The 22,053-nt window shown below is 31.5% G+C and overlaps 3 protein-coding genes across 5 annotated transcripts; all 3 read left to right on the forward strand.

Moving 5' to 3' along the window:
• The first annotated feature begins 1,053 nt into the window (after nucleotides 1-1,053).
• Nucleotides 1,054-10,219, forward strand: LOC8285076 (cyclic nucleotide-gated ion channel 2). Of its 3 annotated transcripts, XM_048375077.1 has the most exons (8): nucleotides 1,054-1,477; nucleotides 3,077-3,713; nucleotides 8,116-8,331; nucleotides 8,425-8,738; nucleotides 8,850-8,961; nucleotides 9,036-9,272; nucleotides 9,378-9,464; nucleotides 9,549-10,219. In XM_048375077.1, the coding sequence occupies exons 2-8, from the start codon at nucleotides 3,090-3,092 to the stop codon at nucleotides 10,032-10,034; spliced, it is 2,076 nt and encodes a 691-aa protein (XP_048231034.1). In that variant the 5' UTR covers nucleotides 1,054-1,477; nucleotides 3,077-3,089; the 3' UTR covers nucleotides 10,035-10,219. The 3 variants fall into 3 exon arrangements, with proteins under 3 accessions (XP_048231034.1, XP_048231035.1, XP_048231033.1); XM_048375078.1 differs by lacking the exon at nucleotides 1,054-1,477 and having other exon boundaries at nucleotides 2,341-3,713; nucleotides 8,116-8,187; XM_048375076.1 differs by lacking the exon at nucleotides 1,054-1,477 and having other exon boundaries at nucleotides 2,342-3,713.
• Nucleotides 10,220-12,213: 1,994 nt separating this feature from the next.
• LOC8258241 lies at nucleotides 12,214-14,899 on the forward strand. The gene is made up of 2 exons (XM_002526023.4): nucleotides 12,214-12,367; nucleotides 13,475-14,899. Exon 2 carries the CDS (start codon nucleotides 13,627-13,629, stop codon nucleotides 14,419-14,421), a length of 795 nt encoding a protein of 264 aa, XP_002526069.2. The 5' UTR covers nucleotides 12,214-12,367; nucleotides 13,475-13,626; the 3' UTR covers nucleotides 14,422-14,899.
• A 761-nt stretch (nucleotides 14,900-15,660) lies between these two features.
• LOC8258242 lies at nucleotides 15,661-20,111 on the forward strand. The gene is made up of 6 exons (XM_015723522.3): nucleotides 15,661-16,065; nucleotides 17,350-17,499; nucleotides 18,536-18,794; nucleotides 18,881-19,099; nucleotides 19,248-19,390; nucleotides 19,666-20,111. Exons 1-6 carry the CDS (start codon nucleotides 15,784-15,786, stop codon nucleotides 19,972-19,974), a joined length of 1,362 nt encoding a protein of 453 aa, XP_015579008.1. The 5' UTR covers nucleotides 15,661-15,783; the 3' UTR covers nucleotides 19,975-20,111.
• The last annotated feature ends 1,942 nt before the right edge of the window (nucleotides 20,112-22,053 follow it).

Below are 22,053 nucleotides of genomic sequence, written 5' to 3' on the forward strand. Positions count from 1 at the left end.
AGAAAAAGCAAAAGAGAAAGCACATATCAAAGAGTCTACCTCTTCAGGACATGTACTGATCAGAGAGGCGCAAGTCGTGTTCGGACACTTACCATCGAATTCCTGTAAATAGAGATAGGAGATGAATGATGAATAAGTGATGGTATTTCGTTGAGAAAAATGTATATGATATTTCAATTTTCCTTTTATTGGCTTTATTGACAAGATGATACCACTAATCTTTAAAAGCAGGAGGCATCAGAAGGTGACAGACACAAGCAGCTGAAACGCAAGTCCCTTTTCTTTCTTTGGGGGAGTGTGGGGGTAGGGTTTTTTTTTTGGGTGGGTCTAAGTGCCTTTTCTCTTTTCTTTGTTTTCGACTCCATTTCTTCGGAAGAAACATATTAACATATAACATTTTTATGTACAGTTTAATGACCTGTTCCTTCACATGTTATGGCATGTATATACTCATAGATTCAAATTATTTGAAATTTTTCCTTTCCTTGCCCCAAAATTATCTAATGATGAAATAAGAATCTCAACTGAAAACCCAATTTCATCTCTTCTTCTTCTTCTTTTTTTTTTTTTTTTACCTTATCTGAACTCTTCAGACCCATTTAACTTTAAACTTGAGTAGTATATTATTAAGTTTCTTTTTCACTTACATAGAAAAAAAGATGAGAGATGAACTTAACGCCAGAGTATATTAATGTGAAAGCTCAAGTAGTATTCGACTATTCATTGTCAATGACTTAAGCAACAGTAAGTAAGTTATCATGAGCAAGCACACAACAGATTCTGTTGATGTTTGTAGGGTAGGAACTTTCTTTCTCAGCAATGACAAATTGTTAATGGGCAATAGACAATGCATTTTACAGGAAAATCAGATACATAAATTGGTAGGTTTAAAATTAGGAAATAGCAAAGAAACTTCTACGCTTTTGGAATATGTTAGCATTAGTATAGCAAGCAATTAAATGAGAATCCAAACTCAGTTTTCGTCTACTTAGATGATGGATCTACGGTGTCTTACTCAAGATTAAACCCTTATAATCAGAAGCATGTAATCATTACACAGACAAACTAAACGAAAGAAGAAACTGGAATCAAGAATCACATAAATTTGAGATCTCCAAGGCGTATCTTCCACCATTTTATCTGCAAGTTCTTGTGGCCCTTTGTTGTGGGGTGTATATATACATCTTCAAAAGCCATTTTTGTAATTCATAATACTATTTCCTTTTCACCACATTAAAATGAATGTTAGTATCCTTTTCTCAATACTTGCAGATGCTGAAAACGAACCACTCTATATCTCTAAAGAAAAGAATTGCTTATAATTATTACATGTGATGTGCATCTCTAGCTAGCTATAGCACTCTAGCAGGCATACATATGTGCAAGCACTTGGAAAGCAAAAGAATGCAACTTGAGTTGCACCAGTAACCCCTAGAGACCTCTGGAACCCTTACAGGTCTGAGGACGATACCTGCAGGTAAATTTTCATTTCTCTCTCTCTCTCTCTCTCTCTCTCTGTATTAAGGGCTTCTTTTTATATATTATTTTTTTTATGACAAATTAAATTTTTATAAATACAAATTAATTCGAACCAACTCTAAGGTTAAACCGTATTAATCAAATTTTTTATAAATATAAACCCAAAAAACGCATAAGCTGAATTGAATTGCCGGTTGGGTTTGGTTTTAAAACATTGGTCACCCCTATGGTTAATCATTATAGGGAATCAATTATAGACAGTAAACAGTCACTAGAGACAAGGTGTGGGAATAAATGAAAGTCACAAGGCTCTTATCTTTAAGAGAACTCATGTAAAAGGTAACCTCACATGTATCACGCACATAAAAGTATAATAAAATAAAATATAGTATAATAATATATTTTTAAGAAAATATATGAATATTATTATATAAAATTAAATAAAATTTAAATATTATAATTTATTAATATATATTATTTTTATTTTTATTTTTATTTGTAAACCGGCTAAATTATGACTAAAATATTTTATAAATGTATAAAAATTATTCTTACAATAGAATGGTTTTTTCGTGTATATATAGAAAGAGAGAGAGAGAGAGAGAGAGAGAAAGCAATTAAGTTTTTCCCAATCATAACTCTGTAGTTTCATGATATTTCTTCCATTTTTATTCTAAAAGGATAACTACGTGGGTGACATATGTTAGATCATTCTTTAATAGCAGATAATTAGTGAGACTCAGAAGGAAGTGAAACAGTAATCAAACCATCTGATTAGGTAGTGGGTACAGACAGAATTAACAGAAGAGCAGTCTGAAATTATAGAAATGTCTTAAATCACTCTTTCACATGACTCTCTATCCCACATCCAATCACCTCTCACTCACCATTCTTATAGAACATTTAATAATAACCCCACCTACCCCTTGGCACCCATTTCCCTTTTCTTCTTTTTCAGTTCCATCATTTTCATGCACTAACTGCCCCTCTCTCTTGTTCTTGGAAAAACACTTGCCTACTACAAAGCTACACTCTACTCCTTCAGTAAAAGAAGTGCTATTATTTGCCTCTTTTTTAATATTCGACCATTTTAAGTTTCTTGAACTGCATAATGCCACCTATGTGAACTTGCACCTTACATGACAAAAGCAATTGTCATTTGTCAGCAACATAAGGAGTAGGAGCGCCAGTTCTTTATTAATTTTATCAATTCCAGACTCCAATCTAAGATTTCTTATCCTTAAAAACACATTCTTACCAGTTACCACTTGATAGTATTTGTACCATGTAGATGTTGATATACAGGGACACATACTTCCAAGTTATGTCAGTAAAAGAACCCTCTCTCTTATTCATTATAATCCCCCATCCTCTTTTTATTTTCGTTCAATTTCATACTAACTTTAACTCTCTTCCATATCCTTCTCACCTTGTCTCCACTTTGTTTTCCCTTCTATCTCCATTTCTAGGTCATACTTTCTCTCTTCCTTTTCTTTTTTACTACATATACTGACATGGTTAACAGATAGTACTGCTACTACATACACTTCGTTATCATATTCCCATCTCACACGCAGACACACTTATACATTTCCAGGTGCCTCCAACTCATGAGAAAACACAGCAATGTCAACGACAACAACTGCAGAAACGACACCGTTTTTCACGGCTCCACCACCACCAAGTGTTTCGCATGCACACAAGTTGGCGTCCCTATCTTTCACTCCACAAGCTGTGACAGCACTACTTCACAGCAACCCCATTGGCAAGCTCTAGCCGGATCCTCCCTTATCCCTATCCAGACCCCACCAGGCAACCACCCCTTTCCTGACCCGACCCGGAAGCTACCCCCGCTCCAATTTGGGTCAGTCCTTGACCCACGTAGCCAGTTAGTGCAATGGTGGAATCGAGTGTTTTTATTGGCACGTGGCATTTCGTTAGCCGTTGATCCTCTTTTCTTTTATGCATTGACGTTATCGATAGGAAAAGGTGGGGCCCCTTGTTTGTACGTGGATAATAACGTGGCGGCTGCCGTAACCGTTGCACGGACGTGTCTTGACGCCGTTCAGTTCTGGCGCGTATGGTTACAGTTCAGGTTGGCTTATGTTTCTAAAGAGAGTCTTGTTTTTGGATGCGGTGAACTCGTGTGGGACGCACGTGCTATTGCTACGCATTACGTCAAGTCGTTTAAAGGTTTCTGGTTTGACGTTTTCGTGATCCTGCCATTTCCTCAGGTTAGTTGATTTCATGCCTTCATTTGGTATTTTGTTGTTCAAGGTTAAGGTTTTTTCTTTTTACTTCTTTTAAAAAGTAAAATTTGGTACAATGGAATTTCTTATAATTAATATATTTAATGAATTAGAAATTTACTATTTATTAAAATTGTTAATTTATTAAGTTTATGTAAGACAAACATTATATATTAAAATAAAACTGTCTCGTTACGCTTGTATTAAAATTGTCTCATTAAAGCATATGCGGTTTTTTTACAAATTATTATATACCAAGAAATTACATTCTAATTAAATATTTAATTTTTAATTCAATAAGTGGTTATACACAAGATACATATATATACTCTGAAAATATTTTTATTATCTTTGTTGAAAGTAATATAATTTTTATTTGTTTAAATTTTAGTTCTTAAAATATCGTTTCTAATAATTAATAATTATATATGATTATTATGAAATTTTTATTAATTATTGAATAATTTAATTATTAATTATTATATAAAAAAGTTAGTTTTATAAAAATTATTAATTTATTAAATACTAAATATACAAGTCATACAGTATTTGTCGGTTCCATTTTATAGATTATCATATAAATTTCATTCATGATATCATTAAAAGACTCATACAATAAAATTATGATATTTTATTTTATTTTTTATATTATTTTTATCTTTAAAAACAATTGCTTATTAATCTTAGAAATAAGGCTGATATAATCAAATTGAATTAGATGTCATCATTTCAATGGAAGAATCCTATAATGACGCAGTGGATTAAAACCATGTAATCACCTGTCTTTTTCATAATTTTTTCTTAACATATTCTAATGTTACAAAAGGTTGAAAATTTGTTGGCCAAACAAATAATTTAGCTCTTAAATTTTGTGTGAATACTAGGATTAGAATACCACTAATCATTTAGTTGTGCATTCTACAATAATTATTATTATTTCAATTATAAAATTAAGTTAATAGATATAATTTAGTAAAATTTTTAATATTTTAAAAAATAATAGCAAACTAACTATTTTTAGATGTCTTTCTTAATCTTTTAAAAGATTTATAAAAATTATTTTATAAATTTTTATTAATTATTTTTTTAATATTGTATAAATAAATAATATCAATATAATTAATATTACTATTTTTGAAATTAAAAATTTATTATATAATCAAAAATTTAATTTACTATTAAATATAATATTAAAAATATAATTTAAATGTTATTTTCTAGACTTAAATTTTTTATCTAACTAGAAAATTAATTTATCAGTGATTATAATTTTAAAATATAAATATTATATTATTTTTTATAATAGAGTTAGTATCATTATCCGATTAGAAAATTATTTATCAATTAACATAATATTTAGATATAATTAATATACTATTTTAGGATTATTAATCAATAAATTAATAAAAAAATTATAAAATTACACATAAATTTGAATCTCATGTATAAAAAATAAATACATATGCCGAAATAAGACTTTATATATTAAAAATTAAGCAGACATATTAAAAATTTATATATATATACTAATTATTTACAAATTAGATTATATAAAATCAATCATAGAATTCTATTTTTCATTATTAATTATTTACCTAGAGTCAGTAGCCAAGTTGCATTTTTATTATAACATCACTAAAAACTAAAACAGGTATTAGGTTTTCGTTTATTTTGTTATCTTTTTCTTATTTATTAGTTCGGAGATTATAAATTATCTATTTCATCTAAAGTAGTTAAATTCAATCACTTAATAAGTATTTGTTTTATATGCAAGAATTTTATAATTTATTATATTAAGAGATACAGAGGATATATCCTCTATAGATGAGGAGGAACCTCCTCTATCAAAATTTGATTTTAATTGAAGTAATTTTGGAATAAAAAGATTTAGATTTAAACTCAATACAAGCGTTTATTAGTTTTTAATTAAAGATTTAGATTTCAGAAGCTAATGAAAGAGAGAAGAAAGAAAATTTAGGAAATGCTAAATATATATAATATTTTTATAAAATTATCTTTTAATATTAATATTATACAATACAAAAATACTATAAAGTTAATATAAATATTACATATTTATATTTTTTATATAATATGAAAGTGATTTAATAAAATTTTAAATAAATTATGCAATTTATTTTTTTAATATTATAAAATTTTAATTTTCTTATACTATATAGAATCCTCATTACTAATGGAATTGAAATAATTTCTGGATTGATCAAAAGATCCCTTTCAATGGGCTAGAATTCCTTTCTTGAACGAAACTAGATCTTATGGAATCTTTTTATTGACCTTTACAAAATTATCTAAATAATTATTTCAATTGACTTGTGAAATATTTTTTGTGCACAATATATAATATAAATTAATTTATAAAATAAAATATTATATAATCATCATAAATATTACATACTAATGTTTTTTATGCATAATGGACGTGCCTTATTAAATGTTTAAACAAATTATGCAACTTATTTCCATAATATTATAAAATTTCACATTTTGTATATCATATTATAAAAACTATATAATAAGTAAAAAAAGTAATATAAGTAGCATTATAATTTCATAATATATATTTTTATAATTTTTTATAAAATTATAAATTAAATATTTTTAATTGAATTGTCAAAAATTTTCTTTACATAATATAATGTATAAATTACTTTTAGAAAAAATTATATAATCAACATAAATATTATATACTAATATTTTTTATGTAAAATATTAATGATTTAGTAAACTCTTAAATAAATTATACAACTTATTTCTATAGCATTATAAAATTTCAATTCTTATATACCATCTAATAAAAATTATATAATAAATAAATAAATAAAATATAGTATTATATTTTTATATTATATTTTTATAAATTCTTACTAAATTATGTAAAATTCTATCAAACTAAGTAATTTTTTTAATTAATTTTTCAAAATTCTTTTTGCATAATATATAGTATAAAATTTTTTCTAGAATAAAAAATTATATAATCAACATAAATATTGTATACTAATTTTTTTTTTTTATGTAAAATGGATGTAACTTAATAAAATTTTGAGTAAATTATACAATTTATTTCATAACATTATAAAATTTCAATTTTCATATATTATATCATAAAAATCATATAATAAATAAAAATTTATATAAATGGCATTATAATTTTATAATATATATCTTTTTATAGATTTCTAAATTGTGTAAGATTTTATTATATTAAGTAAATTACTTATTGCACAACACATTGGTACAAATTACTTAATAAAAGAAACACCTTTGTAGTCAATCTAAGAATTGCATACTAAAACCAATTACGTATAAATAAAATAAAACTTTGTTATGTTATTATTTTGGTTCCGAATACAACCAATAAAATAAGAACATACGTTAAAGATTACTACAAATTCAATTAATAGTTTGAAAAGTATAATAATAGATTATGTATAATGACCAAATATTTATTGCAACACTTATGAATTAATAAATTTTTAAAATTCAAAACTGTTCATTAATAATAAGTTGTAATTAGTCGATCCATCTTATAAGAAACTACACATTTAAATATAGATATGGTGGAAATTATATATTTACTTTAAAATTTTATAATTAAATAAAAATTAGATAGAAAATATATTATATAGAATTAAACTGATATTTCAAAAATCCATTAATCATTATGTAACTTATTTCATTTAATTGTTAAAATTTTAACATTGATACTAGAATAGTAAAACTTACTTTAAAATATACAATAATAATATAAAGTTACTTTTCAAAAATATGACTTGTATTAGTAGGTAACTATTTTTTAATTTAAATCAAAATTAAAGTATTAAAATTCTATTCGATGATATATATTAAAGAAAAAAAGAAGACATTATAATGAAGGCACTCTAAAATTCACCCTGATTTAATTGATTTAATATAGGGACTCTTTAATTAATATTTTAATTCATTATATTTTTATTTTTATTTCTAATTTCTTATACTTAATATATTTTTGATATTATAAGAAATTAAATGAAAATAAATAAGAATATAAAATTATAACATACAGAATTAAAATTAAAATACCTGGATTCAATATTATATATAGATTTAAAACGGAAGGTATACCCCCTCCATAATTAATGTAGCTCTAGTCCTATTGAACTTCTCAAAGAACAGAACACAAAAACTACTGTATCATTGGAATAAAAAGCTTTTATTTCCTTGATTTTCCCTTCCAGGAAATAATCCTCTTCATAGCAATTTGACCCTAATGGTACATTGACAAATTGCTGATCCTTTTACCCCCAAAGTTCTGATCTAATGAACTGATGTTTATGAGATTATCAGGTAGGGTTGGTTACATGATGCTTTTCATTTATTTCCTTTGCAGGCAACAGTTTGGCTATTGGTGCCAAGATTGATCACACAAGAGAAGATTAAGCTGGTACCGACGATAATACTGGTAACATTCTTGTTTCAATTCCTGCCTAAGATCTACCATAGCTTTCGCATGATGAGCAGAATGCGAAAGGTCACAGGTTATATCTTTGGTACCATCTGGTGGGGTCTTGGCCTTAATCTCATTGCCTACCTAATCGCCTCTCATGTTAGTCTATTTAGTTGTTATCTATCCTTGAAAACCTTCATTTGATTGTAATTCTAATATTAACAAATTGGCACTTCATGCATGTGCTTAAAGGTTATTGGAGGATGCTGGTATGTGCTTGCTACTCAAAGTGTTGTGAAATGTCTCAAGGAACAGTGTGAAAGAAATGGCAATTACAAGCTTTCTCTCTCATGTTCTGGGGGAGTTTGTTATCAGTTTATGTATCCTGAAGATAAATTCGGAAACACATGTGGCAATAGCACAAAATTGATTGCAAAACCATTGTGCTTGGATGATGATGGACCATTCAATCATGGGATTTATTCGCAAGGACTTCTAGTCGTTACCAGCCATTCTCTTGCTGTCAGGATTCTTTATCCCATATTCTGGGGCCTGCTGAACCTAAGGTAATATATATTTTACAGCTGAAGAAGCTAACGCGTTGTTGATAGCAAAAGATTATTATCTGATATGCCTTTGTCTTATATCAGTTCTGTTTCCAATTTTCATGTTGACAGCTCTTTCGGCAATGAACTAGCTCCAACAAGTAACTTGGTAGAAGTGATGTTCAGTATATTCATTGTGCTGTGTGGATTAACTCTCTTCACTCTAATGGTTGGAAATATACAGGTGACAAAATTTTCCTTATTGTACAAAACATAGAACAAAAATAAGGAGATCGCAACCTAAGCATTGTTGTATAGGTATTTCTGTCTGTGATGTTGGCAAAGAACAAAGACATGCAGCTTAAGCGTCGAGACATAGAATGGTGGATGAGGAGAAGACAGTTACCATCTGATTTGAGACGAAGAATGAGACATTTTGATAGCCAGAGGTGGGCTATCATGGGGGGAGAAGATGAGATTAAGTGGATTGAAGAATTACCTGAGGGACTCCGCAGAGACATTAAGCGATTTCTTTGCTTGGATCTGATAAAAAAGGTGCAGAACCATCTCTTTTAAGGTTGACGTCAATGATAAATGTGTGTGCTATACCTGACAGAATTATTACTATTAGTATATTAAAATTAAAATTCTATTGTTCAGGCACCTCTGTTTCACAACTTGGATGATCTTATTCTTGACAACATTTGTGATCGTGTCAAGCCCCTTATCTTCTGCAAAGGCGAAAAGGTGAGAAAAACCAAATACTTGTTAGTTACCTTATGATGAACTGTACTAAACCTATTGACCATCTTAATATTTCTGCAAAGACAGATAATTAGAGAAGGAGACCCCGTGCCAAGGATGTACTTTATAGTGCGTGGACGTGCGAAACGTAGCCAAAGCCTTAGCAAAGGCATGGTAGGCTCAAGTGTGCTTGAACCTGGAGGCTTTTTAGGCGATGAATTGCTTTCCTGGTGCCTTCAACGCCCATTTAGAGACCGCCTCCCAGCCTCATCTGCAACATTTGTTTGTCTGGAACCGACAGAAGCATTTGGTCTTGATGCAAACCATCTTAGGTATATCACTGACCACTTCAGATACACATTTGCAAGTGAAAAGCTGAAGCGAACAATGAGATATTACTCTTCGAATTGGCGAACATGGGCAGCTGTGAACATACAATTTGCTTGGAGACGATACAGGATGAGGACCAGAGGTCTAGTGATTCCTGTAGTGATGCATGGAAACATTGAGAATCTGCTTCGGCAGTATGCGGCCATGTTCTTGTCATTGAGGCCTCATGATCACCTTGAGTGAGTGAATGCAAGTGTTGCTACCCTTTGTTTTCCATCCATCCATCCTGGTTATAGTTTTTCTTCTCAGATTTGTTCTTTTCTTTTTTCGACTGAAAGTCGTGTGTATTTTACAATATCAGAACCAGAAAATGTAAAGCATCCTGTGGTTTGTCCTGCTAATAAAATTGAACAGAAAATTTATATGCAGGCAGAATTGTACAAGTTATTTTTTTATAACAACCCAGGGAAATAATTCAGAACTGAAGGTCCTTGAACTTGACGCAGCCCTTGTATCCAACAAGGGTGCAACTGGGAATGTCAGTTAAATTGTTTTTCTTGTCGCTTATATCATGGTTCTATCAGATGCATATTATCAGTTCCTGTTCCTTGACATGAAGCCCAAGTCCGCACCATTTTGATCTCTGAGCAATGTACTGCAAATGAAGTGTACCACAATATCATGCCAGTCTGCCAAATTGGTTTTCAGAAGCAGGCCTGTAATTTTGGGGTGGCTTAAGTGCTGTAGTTCCTGAAGCGTGGGAGGTTCGGTAGTACATGGAGCAAATCCATTGCTTAAAATTAACTAAGGGCAGGACTTCTATTTTATCTGCTAATGAAAATTGCCAATAAAAGATTTCCGACTTCCGGTGGGTATTTAATTTACTCGAAGAGGATGTACATTCGATGGCTCAACAAACAAATAGGATTAGTCGAGCTCTAACTGCTAGGGATGGCAACACGTATGGGTTTGAAAATATATATAGTCGGAATTGGTAGATTCGGATTTAATTTTTGATATCCGTTTGTAATTGTAGGTCTATTTAATATTAATATTTTTTATTTTTTATTTAGTTAAAATTTAAGACTTTATAATTTTTTATTTAATTGATGTTTTTACTTCATTCTAATAGATTATTTTATTAATTTAAATTTTATTTTTATTTTATATAATTTTATTAAATGGATATATTTATTTTTTTACTCAAATTTAATTTATATAAATAGACTTTTTTAGTAGTATTACTCGGTTTATATCCGTAAAATATATTTACAGATATAAAATACAATCAATTTTAAATGGATTCAGACAATTTGTAAATAGTGAGAATCGAATTTGAGATAATATACAAATAGTAAAATTAAGTTAATTTTTCAAATGAGATTATAACAGGTTCAAATAATTATAATTCAAAGGGGTTGGGGGCACTACCCTTTATTGCTAGTTACTACTAAAAAGGGGTAAATATTATTTAGTTTATTTTTTCACAAAGTAAATTTTACTCTATTAGTAACCGCCTCTAGATGATAAAGTAGGTCGTTTTCATGGTTATCAAACTAAGTCGTTTTTAAATTATGGCAGTTGACCGTTGATAGTCTAGATAGGAAAAAGAAAAAAAGAAATTTGCACTTAAGATCCCAATCCTTGAGAAAAATCTTGTTTGTTTACTATAGGCTGTTGCCAAACAGATTTTTTAACTTTGGGTTGCATCATTTTCCCCCATATACTACACCTCTTTTATTTTTGCATGTCTACCTAAACTGTCCACAGTGAACCAAAGTGGGTAAATAAGTAATCATGAAAATTATAAAATTCACTTAATATTGAAACATTAGAAAAGAACATTTATTATATAGTCCTTTTTCTTTTTTTTCATTTGACATGATATTTAATATTTTTATAGAATTATTTTTAATATTTTAAATTTAAAAAGTAATTTTATAAAAATTGAGTATCCGTTTTCATCTCTTTTATGATAATAAAGGCTTAACGGTATTTTAACGAATTGGTCTATGATTAATTGGTATAAACATCAATAATTCCGAATTGGATTAATTTCATCTCAATAAATAAGTGCTTATGCTAATAAAATTCTACCTAATGATTTACAAGTGGTTTTGGAATGTAATTGAAGGCAAAGAAGGAAGAGAATGATATATTAGAAGTAAAAAAATTTCTTAAAAAAATGATTTAAGTTTATGTTTCTGTTTTGTCAAAGGTTATTTAGATTAGGTTATCACACCTTTCTTTTTCTTCTAGTATTGTATTTGGTATAATATCAGAATAAAATAAAATTATAAAATTATAAAATTAATGTGGGGCCGCAAACGTCACCGTTTGTAGGAAAAGAAATGCCGACAACGACGTTGTTATCAGTTTCTTTCAAAGAATTACACCCTATTCCAACCAAAGAAAGCCACGTGGACCACAGGAAAAAAGAAAAGATTATTTCTGAAAGTTGTGTCGCTCACAGTTCACAAATAATCCCCCGAAGAAAGGAAGATCTGTTTCATTGTTGTCTTTTATTAATTTCATTCAGATCAAGAATCGGTTTCAAATTCTTCCTTTAATAACTGGTACGATCATACATACAGCATTATTATTTCTTGATCTTTAAGCTCTTTATTTAATTTCTCTGTTATTTTATTACAATCAAAGCTTAGACTTTACATGAATCTCTTCTTCTTTATTTTATTTTATTTTTATTATTTTTCCAATGTTTTAGCTCTTGTTTGGATCTTGATTCTCTGATTAATTTTATTCTTATTTTTGTTTATTTTGCTTTATATATATGTGGGGATTAATTATGGGATTGCTTGCCTAAGTTTGTAAATCTTGTTTGTCATGCCTGAGATTTTGAAGTGTTAGCTAAAGGAACGGAAGGTTAAAAAAAGGAGTTGGGTTTGAATTATGTTGAAATGGGTATAGCTTAAAGTGATCAGAAAGGCTCTGTTTTTTCTTTAAAAAGAATTTTGAACTGGGAACTTTATATTTGTTATTAGGATTAATGCAAGTTGCAGTTTTTGAAATTGAAGGTTTTTCTTGACTGGTTATGTATATAATATAGGTGGTGAAGGAGGTTCCCGATATTTGAAAATTTAAACCCAACTTTGACTCATTGGTTAGCGTATTCAATTATTTATGTAACTAATGATTTGATATATTCATGATTCTTGTGTTTATGTTGGGATGTTGTGTGCTGAACCTTTATTGCTTGTTGTGCATGATCCATGTATTTATGTTTAATGAAATGACCTGTTCCGATTTTTGGTCTTTAATAAATATTCCCCGTTGCTCTAATTATGCATTTCTTAATGACATACTTTTTCCTTTTGCTTGTATTTTGGGGAAAAACTGGAAGCTCTTGTATCACGAGATAACATTATTGCCTATATATATATCTATATATGTGTGTGTTTGTGTTCCTCTGGCTTATCAAGCAGTTTTGTATCACCTCAATCTGCTTCTGCCGTTTTAATTGGTTCAACTCTTCTTTTTGTTTATTTTTTCAGATCTTGACATTTGTTTTGCATGGTTTTGTCTGCTATTGATAGCTTTGCACACATAACTAGTCTATCATTCATAACATATTACAGTGAATAATTGGAAATGGATAAAATCGACTTTACAATTTAAAGTTATGAGACATGTAATTTGATTCTCTTTCTTACTCCTTTTTCCAGGTACCACTGTTTGCTTAAATCCTTAAAGTTGCTGAAAGATAGCAAGGGTTCAAGGTATGAGTTAATGGTTATTGCTACCCACTGTCAGGTCCTTGTCCTATAACCACAGAATGTCATATAGCCTCCTTTAATCGCCTCTCCTTGCTATCAAAATGTGGAATTTTGCATCCAATTGCATAGCAGGAAGTGTTGGTGTGAACAGCAGTCCAAAGCTAACTCAAGCTGCATTAGAATCTTCAGATGATGAGGCTTCTTCTGTTGTAAGCAGAGAAGAAGGCCTAGAGTGCCCAATATGCTGGGAATCCTTCAATATTGTGGAAAATGTGCCGTATGTTTTATGGTGTGGCCATACCCTATGTAAAAATTGCATCCTAGGACTTCAATGGGCTGTTGTGAAGTTCCCCACATTACCTATTCAACTTCCCCTCTTTATTTCATGTCCATGGTGCAACCTCTTATCTTTCCGCCTAGTGTATAGAGGCAACTTAAAATTTCCTCGCAAAAATTACTTTCTACTTTGGATGGTTGAAAGCAAGAATGAAGATGGACATAAGTGTCAGAATACCCTCTATGAAGATCATCAACCCCTCTGGTCATCAGACAACAACTTATCCTCTGGAAACCAGTTAAGTCGCAGTAACATCAGAAGGGAACATCATTCAGAGCCATCAGGAGTAAACCACGATCATAATAATGGCAATATTTTGCTTAATATGGGAAGAATACATTCATCCCTTCAGAAGTCACTGGTTTTCTTTGTTCATCTGACAGCCAAGTTTCCTTTGGTCATTATATTCCTTTTGATCATCTTATATGCTATACCTGCTAGTGCAGCCATTTTGGCCTTGTACATTCTTATCACAGTTCTATTTGCTCTTCCATCATTTCTAATATTGTACTTTGCTTATCCTAGTTTGGATTGGCTTGTCAGAGAAATCATTACTTGATATGCAATAGCTTTTTAGACTATGAACTTTGTGAATAGAAGTTTGCACCTAGAAACAGGCCTCTATTCATCTAGATGCTATGAACTTCTTAATTTGACGACGTCCCAGTTTCCAAGGCTGCTCAATTCTTTAACTTCCAGGTGGCTCAGTTGCGTGCACTCTTCTGTTCATCATGTTTAGAAGCGCATCAATTGTTTCAGAATTTTACCGGGATCGAGGCTGTGTGGTCTCTGGATATTTTTTTGTGGCAGCAGAGGCCCATGATGTCCAAACCTCATCTGCCAATTTAGGTTGCTTTGCGGATTTGCAAAGCTATTGTAAGTATACAGATAGTTAATTAGTGTGATGCCTTTTATCAAAGAGCTTGATTTCTTCCATGTATGGAAACCCATTTTTTATGTATAATTTATCTATTTGTCTTGTATTGCTACTGCTGTACGTTAATGAAGCTTTAATGTTCGAACCTTTTTTGATCAAATACATTTTTTAATTTCCTAGTTATGTGTTTGTTCATGGCCTGATTATTTGCCAGTTTATGTTTATCTAGTGCCATTTTGGAATATCGTTGAGATGGCTTTGCTGAAACACCCTCCCCTCGAGACTTGAATCCCAGAGGGGGCTGTAATTGTAATGTGCTATCTTGGTCTGAATCTAGTGAAACAATTCAATTACAGTTCAGAGTACGTTCAACATGCCCTGACTGCATTATCTGCAACATCTTTTGTTGAATATAGAGTTAAGTGCTATAAGTGGATGTGGGCATTGGGTGCTTGCCCATTTCTCTCATGTTGCTGCTTTGCACTGAAAATGGTCTGAAAGCTCAGCATGAAAAATATTGATAATCTTCTTTTTACAATGAGAGAGGGAGAGGCAGGAGAACTGAAAAAATAAATTTGAAGTTCTTGCAAGTGCTACTGCCGAATCTTTTATGATTCTGCTGCTGTCCTCATAATACTGCAACAGCATAACCTGCAATCTTCCCATCAATCCATTTTGCAGTCCCAGTAATTACATGTACAGGATAATATATAGCTGCCGAAATAATCCTGAACTTCTGCCTGCCAAGTGGATTAAATTCAAATAATGATTTCTGAACATCTAAATTAAGGTCCAAATTTTTCCAGTCCAAGTAGTAATTCATGTATTCTAGAAAAGTGCTATTGTATTATTTCTTTCCTTCCTTCTCATCCACAAACCCCAAAATAATTCCAAGAAAATGTTCCATGTAAGAATTTCTAACACAGAAAGAACTCCACGTGTCGCAAACATAGCCTTCGAAATCTGTTAACATTATACCCAACCCCCAGCCACTTTAAACTTCCTGGTACTGTGTAAAAGCAAAAACAGTTATTTTTAAAAAAAATGGTTACGGCCATTACAATTTCTTCCCTGAAATCTACAATCTTGCATAATCCAATCTCCTTAAAAGAATCTAGTCTTCTTGGTGGTTCCTTAAAAGGTTTTTCTTTACCATTAAAACCCAGAAATGATAGAAGAGATAACATTAGTTTGGTGGTTGCTTCATCAAGCAGTACCCCCGACACAAACAGTAACAACAGCAGCAGTGGCAGGTTTTATCTAAATTTTACAGGGTTTCCTTTCCCTCTGGGTCCTTTCCTCAATAGACGCACTATAAGAACTGAGGTTAGTCTCTTTATGTTCGATTTGCCTAACGGAAAAAAAAAAAAATAGAAGGGATTTTATAACTTTTCTAAACGAAAAGAAATTTGTCTTGTGCCAATATCAAGGTTTGCTTTCTCTCTTGTAGTTCTAGTTACCAGCTTAGACTTTATATTATTATAGAGAGTTTGTCACTGTTACTTTTTGATATATAAAGCTAGCTTTCTGCTGTTGAATTCCTGAGATGCTAGTTGGCAAAAAAAAAGTCAAGAAGTGCGTCTGTATTGTGTTAATGAGGTGAACTAACATTCTAACAGGTGTCTTTAGAGTTTCGTCTGTAATTCAACTTGCTGTCACTGTTAAATTTTGTATCCATGAACTAACTGCTGTCACTGTCAAGCACAACTTTGTAGTTTGTAGGGTTTTTAAGGAAGAGAGGTTTGTGTTGCAGGGGTAAGTTGGGTAGGGAAAGAGGGTATGGAGTGCAATGTACTAGTATGCCAGTGGCAAAAATTAACAAAGTTAATGTACTAGTGAGGCTTCCGAAGGCAGGGGTTTTGGTATCCATAGATGAAATTAGAGATGCCATCATGTAAATGGGTTCTTACAGAGCTCAAAACTGGCCTGGAAGCACTACCTTGACCATCCTCCATATTTTTGAAATTACCCGGGAAGAATGCTAGAGAAAGCAAACAACTTTAAACAAAAGGATGCCCTTGCAATTGTGATCCTTCATGTAGCCTGAGAAAGCACCTTACAATAGCAGTTGAGCACTCGACCGCTGGAAGCTATAAGCTCTAGTAAATGGGCTATAAGCTTTATGCATCACCTACATTTACTTTCTCGATATAAATTTAGTTTCTTTCAGTCTCTTAAGGAGCCAAGTTGTAAGACCTGAATATTTTGCCTAGTTGCTTTTCGACTATAGAAACGGAAATATTTAAGAAGGAAATCTTTGGATTTCTGAGTTTTGTCTTTGAATTGGAAACACATGACATTTTGGGTGATTTAATTTGGATAGCAAACAGCTGAGTGCTTGGCATCAATGAGATGAATGGATATGGAAGATGTAAAAACTCAGCCTAAATGATTGGCCTATGTAGAGAATATTTATTTAAGTCCAACATGATTGAAAGTGCTGTTCTGTAGTAACAAACAAAAGAGTTGTATTGGAGTGAAGGAGAAAAATAAGCACAGAAAAAGGCGTGCTTTCTATTTTTTTATTCATTATCTAGATTGTAGTTAGAGGTTGTGTTTTGTTCTTTTATTTCATAAATTTCTCTTTTATTCTGTTAGTGTCTTTCATAGGCTGTGAAAGGTAGTATATGGCTATTCGAACAAGAGCAAGCATTAGGCTTCAGCAGTGTCTCAACAAATATTCGAATGACAGTAATCAAACTCAAATCTGGCGGATTGTGGGTCCACGCACCAATTGCTCCAACCAAGGACTGCATTCAGGTTCTATCTTGTTTACTCACATTTTAATTAGGACCTTAGATAGTCATTTTAGCTGTATTAATAGTGCACATGAATTTCAGTTTGTTTCCGCACCGTGTGAAGTACATAATTGGAGTCCTTCTTCTTAAAATTCATTATTAAAAAATATATAGCAAGATTTACAAAATATCATTACATTTCTGTTTATTAAATTAAGTCCTTCATGGCCAAGTCAATAAATTTGGCTTTGAAGCCCTGTTATGGACAAATACAGATTAGCAACTAGAACAGCACTGTCAAACAAAGAGAAAAGGCAAAGCAAGTATTCTGCAGCCTAACTGTATAGATTTTCCTCTTTTCCTTATCTTTTCTGTTGCTTTAAAATTTTTTGGCTGCATGTCTTACATATGGGATATGCAAACACATTAATTGTTAGCTCTTGGCTCCACACCTGTTCATGTGGAAGCTATGGAATCGATTCCCTATATCAAAATAATACAGCAGGATGGAGATTAGCAACTAGCACACCACTTTCAAACAAATAGAAAAGGCAAAGCACGAAGCTTGCAGCCTAACTGTATAGAGTTTCCTCTTTTCTCTTTATCTTTTTCTGTTGTTTTAAAATTATTTTGGCAGCATGTCTTGCATATAGGATATGCAAAAAGACCAATATTAGTTATTGGCCCTGCATCTATTCATGTGGAACCTATGTAAACGATTCCCCTTGTCAAAATAAACATGGTGAGATGGAACTTTTTTAATTAGGCATCATGTATTCAACAATATGAAAGTACCTATTTTTAATAAGAAATATAACTTAGATAAAAGTCAAAAACTATGAAATGGGCATGGAATAGTTCCTTGAGTACTTGTAATTTATGAATCACATGAGAGAAACTCCGGCAGAGAAGTTGATTATCTCTGATTGCCAATTTTTTTGGCAATATAATTTTCCTCATTGTATTTACTCTGTACTATTTTAGTTCTGTTGTCAATTCTGTATTGTCTGCAATTCTGCAAAGTTGGGCGCCTCTTGACAAGTAATCTCTTTTGCCAGCTAGTGAAGGAGTTGGGGGCTCCAGTAGAGTACATTGTCCTGCCTACATTTGCTTATGAGCATAAAATTTTTGTTGGACCATTTTCAAGAAAGTTTCCGCGGGCCCAAATATGGGTGGCACCAAGGCAATGGAGTTGGCCATTGAACTTGCCACTTGAGTTTTTTGGGATATTCCGTTCCAAAACTTTAAAAGATGAGGATTTATCAACCCCATGGGCTGACGAGATTGAACAAAAAGTTTTAAGCTCGCCAGAAGTTGGTAATGCAAATTGCTTACATAATAAACAGAAGTTCGGCTTAGGTAAATAATGTTACAAACATTTTCTTTTTTGTGGATTATCTCAGGAATTGGACCATATGTAGAGGTAGCTTTTTATCACAAACGTTCAAGAACATTGCTGGTAACAGATGCTGTTATTTTTGTTCCAAGAAGGCCACTTGAATGTATTAGCAAGGAATCCTTGTTAGCTTCAGCAAAAAATGGTTTGGCTGTAAAACTTTTGAGTAAAGGAAAGGAAGTCCCTCAGGAACCAGTTGTTGACAACCAGATGAACCGTCAAAAGGGTTAGTTTTCTAGTTCCAACTCCAACTGTAAAACTGGATATGCTGTTGTTGCAACTTTTTATTTTTGAACAATTAAACCACTTAGTGCAACTTGAGAGTAACATGGTTTTCTCATGAAGAAATTATAGTAATATGGTCTCTCGTGCAGGTTGGGAAAGAATGGTTCTCCAGATTTTGTTTCTTGGACCATCCAATCTGTTGGAACCTAATGCTAGCTTCACTCAAATGTCACAGAAGTTGATTGTTTCCCCTATTGTAAAGACTCTAGTCTTCAGTAAAGTTCCTGAAAAGGTAAAGAAATGATTATGATGTCCACATCCTTTTAATGGGTCTATGATGATTTAGATCATTATGCAAACCTGAGAACACTCAGACCACAAATTGTATCTTGATAACATACACATTATGATCGGTGACTGATCAAACCTACGGCATGTAGTGAATTTTATCTACCTGCCTTCCCTAGTAAATAGAGTCTGTGGAAGTTAATTTATTATCAGAATGGTTAGGTTAGCATTATCCAAAAGTCTAAACGATACTGAGTTTTGTGCTTGTTAAAACATCAGGTCAGAGATTGGATTGATAGAATTGTGCGGGACTGGAGATTCAAGAGAATTATCCCTGCTCATTTTGCTGCTCCAATAACTGCAGGAAGGTCTGATTTGTTAGCAGCATTTGCTTTCCTGGATGACCTATTGGGCGATCGTTATGTTACTCGGCCTTCACTATCTCTTCTATTCACCTCACTTATGGGAAAGGCTGCTAGTTACTTCCCACCAGATGACATGAAGACCTTGTCATCCCTTGATCAATTTTTAGTCTCAGTTGGAGCTGTAAAGAAAACCGTCTCAGGGCGAAAAAGAAAAGCAGCCTGACTTATAATTGAATTTAGCCACAAAAGGTTTCACCACCTTAAATCCTTACACATCTGTATATTAAGATATTGATGGCTTTTCATTGTACTAAATGTTCATATCCAATAAAAGTATAAAGTAGATTTAGATGCTCCAAATGCTGTGAGACCCATAAGGTCAAAAATAATGCAAAAAAGTTTATTTCTTCTTTGAGTGCCTTGCTAGGTGAAAAGAGATTCTTGGAAAACAGGTTCTTTTGATTTTCTACAGCGTTAACTTGCAGATAAAGCAAAAGATAAAAAAAAGGAAAAGGTAGTTGCAGGCTGGAGGACCTTAAAATGGGGTCTCTTATTGAGGCTTGTGGTTTCTGTTTCTCCATTTTACCCCATGGGTGGCAAAGCATTTAATGCTTAGCTGGTATGATATTCTGTACCAAATCAGATCTTCCTATTGAAAGAAAGAGGAAAACTTGTGAAGACAAGAGAATTTTTAATTCCTCTTAAAAAAATAATTATTATAATTATAATTGCAAAATACTACATAAGAAGAAAAGGAGCTTGTGATGTCCTCTAAAGAACTTGCATGCTTAACCATAGAGATCATAACAAAACTTCAATAAACAAAATGCTACTGGAAAGTGTTTGGTATCAATTTTCTATTTGATTTTTTTTTTTTTGGCTTTTACTGTTCAGTTTTTATAATAAAATATGTATTCTTTATAGTTTTATCTTTTAAGATTAAATAGAAAGAACTTTCACAGTCTAATCTTTGTAGTTTTCTCAGCTTGTGTTCCCAAAATAAACATTTCTGAATCTTTGAAAAACCAAAGCTAAAGACAGAAAATAAAAGTAGTAGAAGAATTAAAAGCAAAGCAGCAGGAAGCACTCTAGAAAGACCCCTCAACTAAAGTTAGAGCAAACTATAATGAAAATTTCATGAGTACAATTAGGAGAAGGAAAAGAAAGGAAAGAAAGATATGAAAGCAAGGGGGAGAAACAGTTGGGAGGAGTTTTGATTATATTAGTCTGATGTTTTGGTGAGGAAAACCTCTCTTTTTTGTGCCTTGAATTCTCCATTACAGATAATCAAGAAAAGTACAGCAGTTTGATTATCATAGACAAATAGATTTTGGTTGGAGGGTCACACCTCCTCAACTCAACAAGCCAACAACTATATGTATATTGAAATTTCATTCTCACACCAGGGCATATGTTCACAGGTGCACATCAACCTGCAAAAATAAACATAAAGCAAATTTCATGTGGACCTCCTCAAACAAGTAAACTTTTAAAAAGTTTAGATACCAACTTTTTATTAAAAAATAATAATAATAATAACAAAATTTTTTTTATTTTTACTAATATGGTTTTGGTTATTTCTTTGTTTTTATTTAGTTATTTTTGGATAAAATAACCGAAAAACAACTAGAAAACAACCATACTGTAATTTTTTTAAAATGATATTTAAAAAAAAAATATTAGCACAGTAAAAATGATATAAGCTTTTATTGATTTTAAAGTATTTTTAACAAGTGCCCTTAATAGAATTTGATCAATCATTTTTCTGTCGTTTCCTATTACTCAATTGTTTTTCTTCTATTGTTTCTTTGTTACTTAGGAACTATAGACGAATGGAATGAAATCAGTTATAATATACAATTCTCAGATTAAATAAATTTTAAATGGTCTTTGAGTTTTATTTTATTACTTTTAAATTTAATATTTATTTTACACATTGCTAATTTATTTATTAACGAGCAGTTTGGTTCATTTTTGGTCCTACTTCCTGCCATTTGACCCATTAACCTTGACATAACATAAACTTTAGGGCATGCTTCCACATATCAATGCAATGTAGCTATGTGAAAAGGCTTTTGAAATGATTCCATGGAAGCATATCTTTTCCCCACAATGGAAGCCAAAAGGGTTTTCTTTTTATCTTGGCAAAGCCAATTGTCCACCCTTTTAAGTTTTTGAAATCCCAAGTGGAAACTACTTTATAATCCCTTTTCCTTTGAGTATGAGAAACCGTAGCCTTCAACTAGCAAACAAGCAAAAGACAATGTAAGAGCTAACACAATCCATCCTGATTTCTTTATTT

The sequence above is a fragment of the Ricinus communis genome, chromosome 5 (genome assembly GCF_019578655.1).
Source record: "Ricinus communis isolate WT05 ecotype wild-type chromosome 5, ASM1957865v1, whole genome shotgun sequence".
NCBI lineage: Eukaryota > Viridiplantae > Streptophyta > Magnoliopsida > Malpighiales > Euphorbiaceae > Ricinus > Ricinus communis.

Excerpts from the sequence above, each read along its gene's own strand:
- LOC8285076 (XM_048375077.1), top strand. The coding sequence starts at position 3,090 with ATGAGAAAACACAGCAATGTCAACGACAACAACTGCAGAAACGACACC. Across the intron at positions 3,714-8,115 it reads TGATCCTGCCATTTCCTCAG|GCAACAGTTTGGCTATTGGT; the intron begins GTTAGTTGATTT and ends TTTCCTTTGCAG. Across the intron at positions 9,273-9,377 it reads GCTTGGATCTGATAAAAAAG|GCACCTCTGTTTCACAACTT; the intron begins GTGCAGAACCAT and ends TCTATTGTTCAG.
- LOC8258241 (XM_002526023.4), top strand. The coding sequence starts at position 13,627 with ATGTGGAATTTTGCATCCAATTGCATAGCAGGAAGTGTTGGTGTGAAC.
- LOC8258242 (XM_015723522.3), top strand. The coding sequence starts at position 15,784 with ATGGTTACGGCCATTACAATTTCTTCCCTGAAATCTACAATCTTGCAT. Across the intron at positions 16,066-17,349 it reads GACGCACTATAAGAACTGAG|GCTGTGAAAGGTAGTATATG; the intron begins GTTAGTCTCTTT and ends TGTCTTTCATAG. Across the intron at positions 17,500-18,535 it reads CAACCAAGGACTGCATTCAG|CTAGTGAAGGAGTTGGGGGC; the intron begins GTTCTATCTTGT and ends CTCTTTTGCCAG.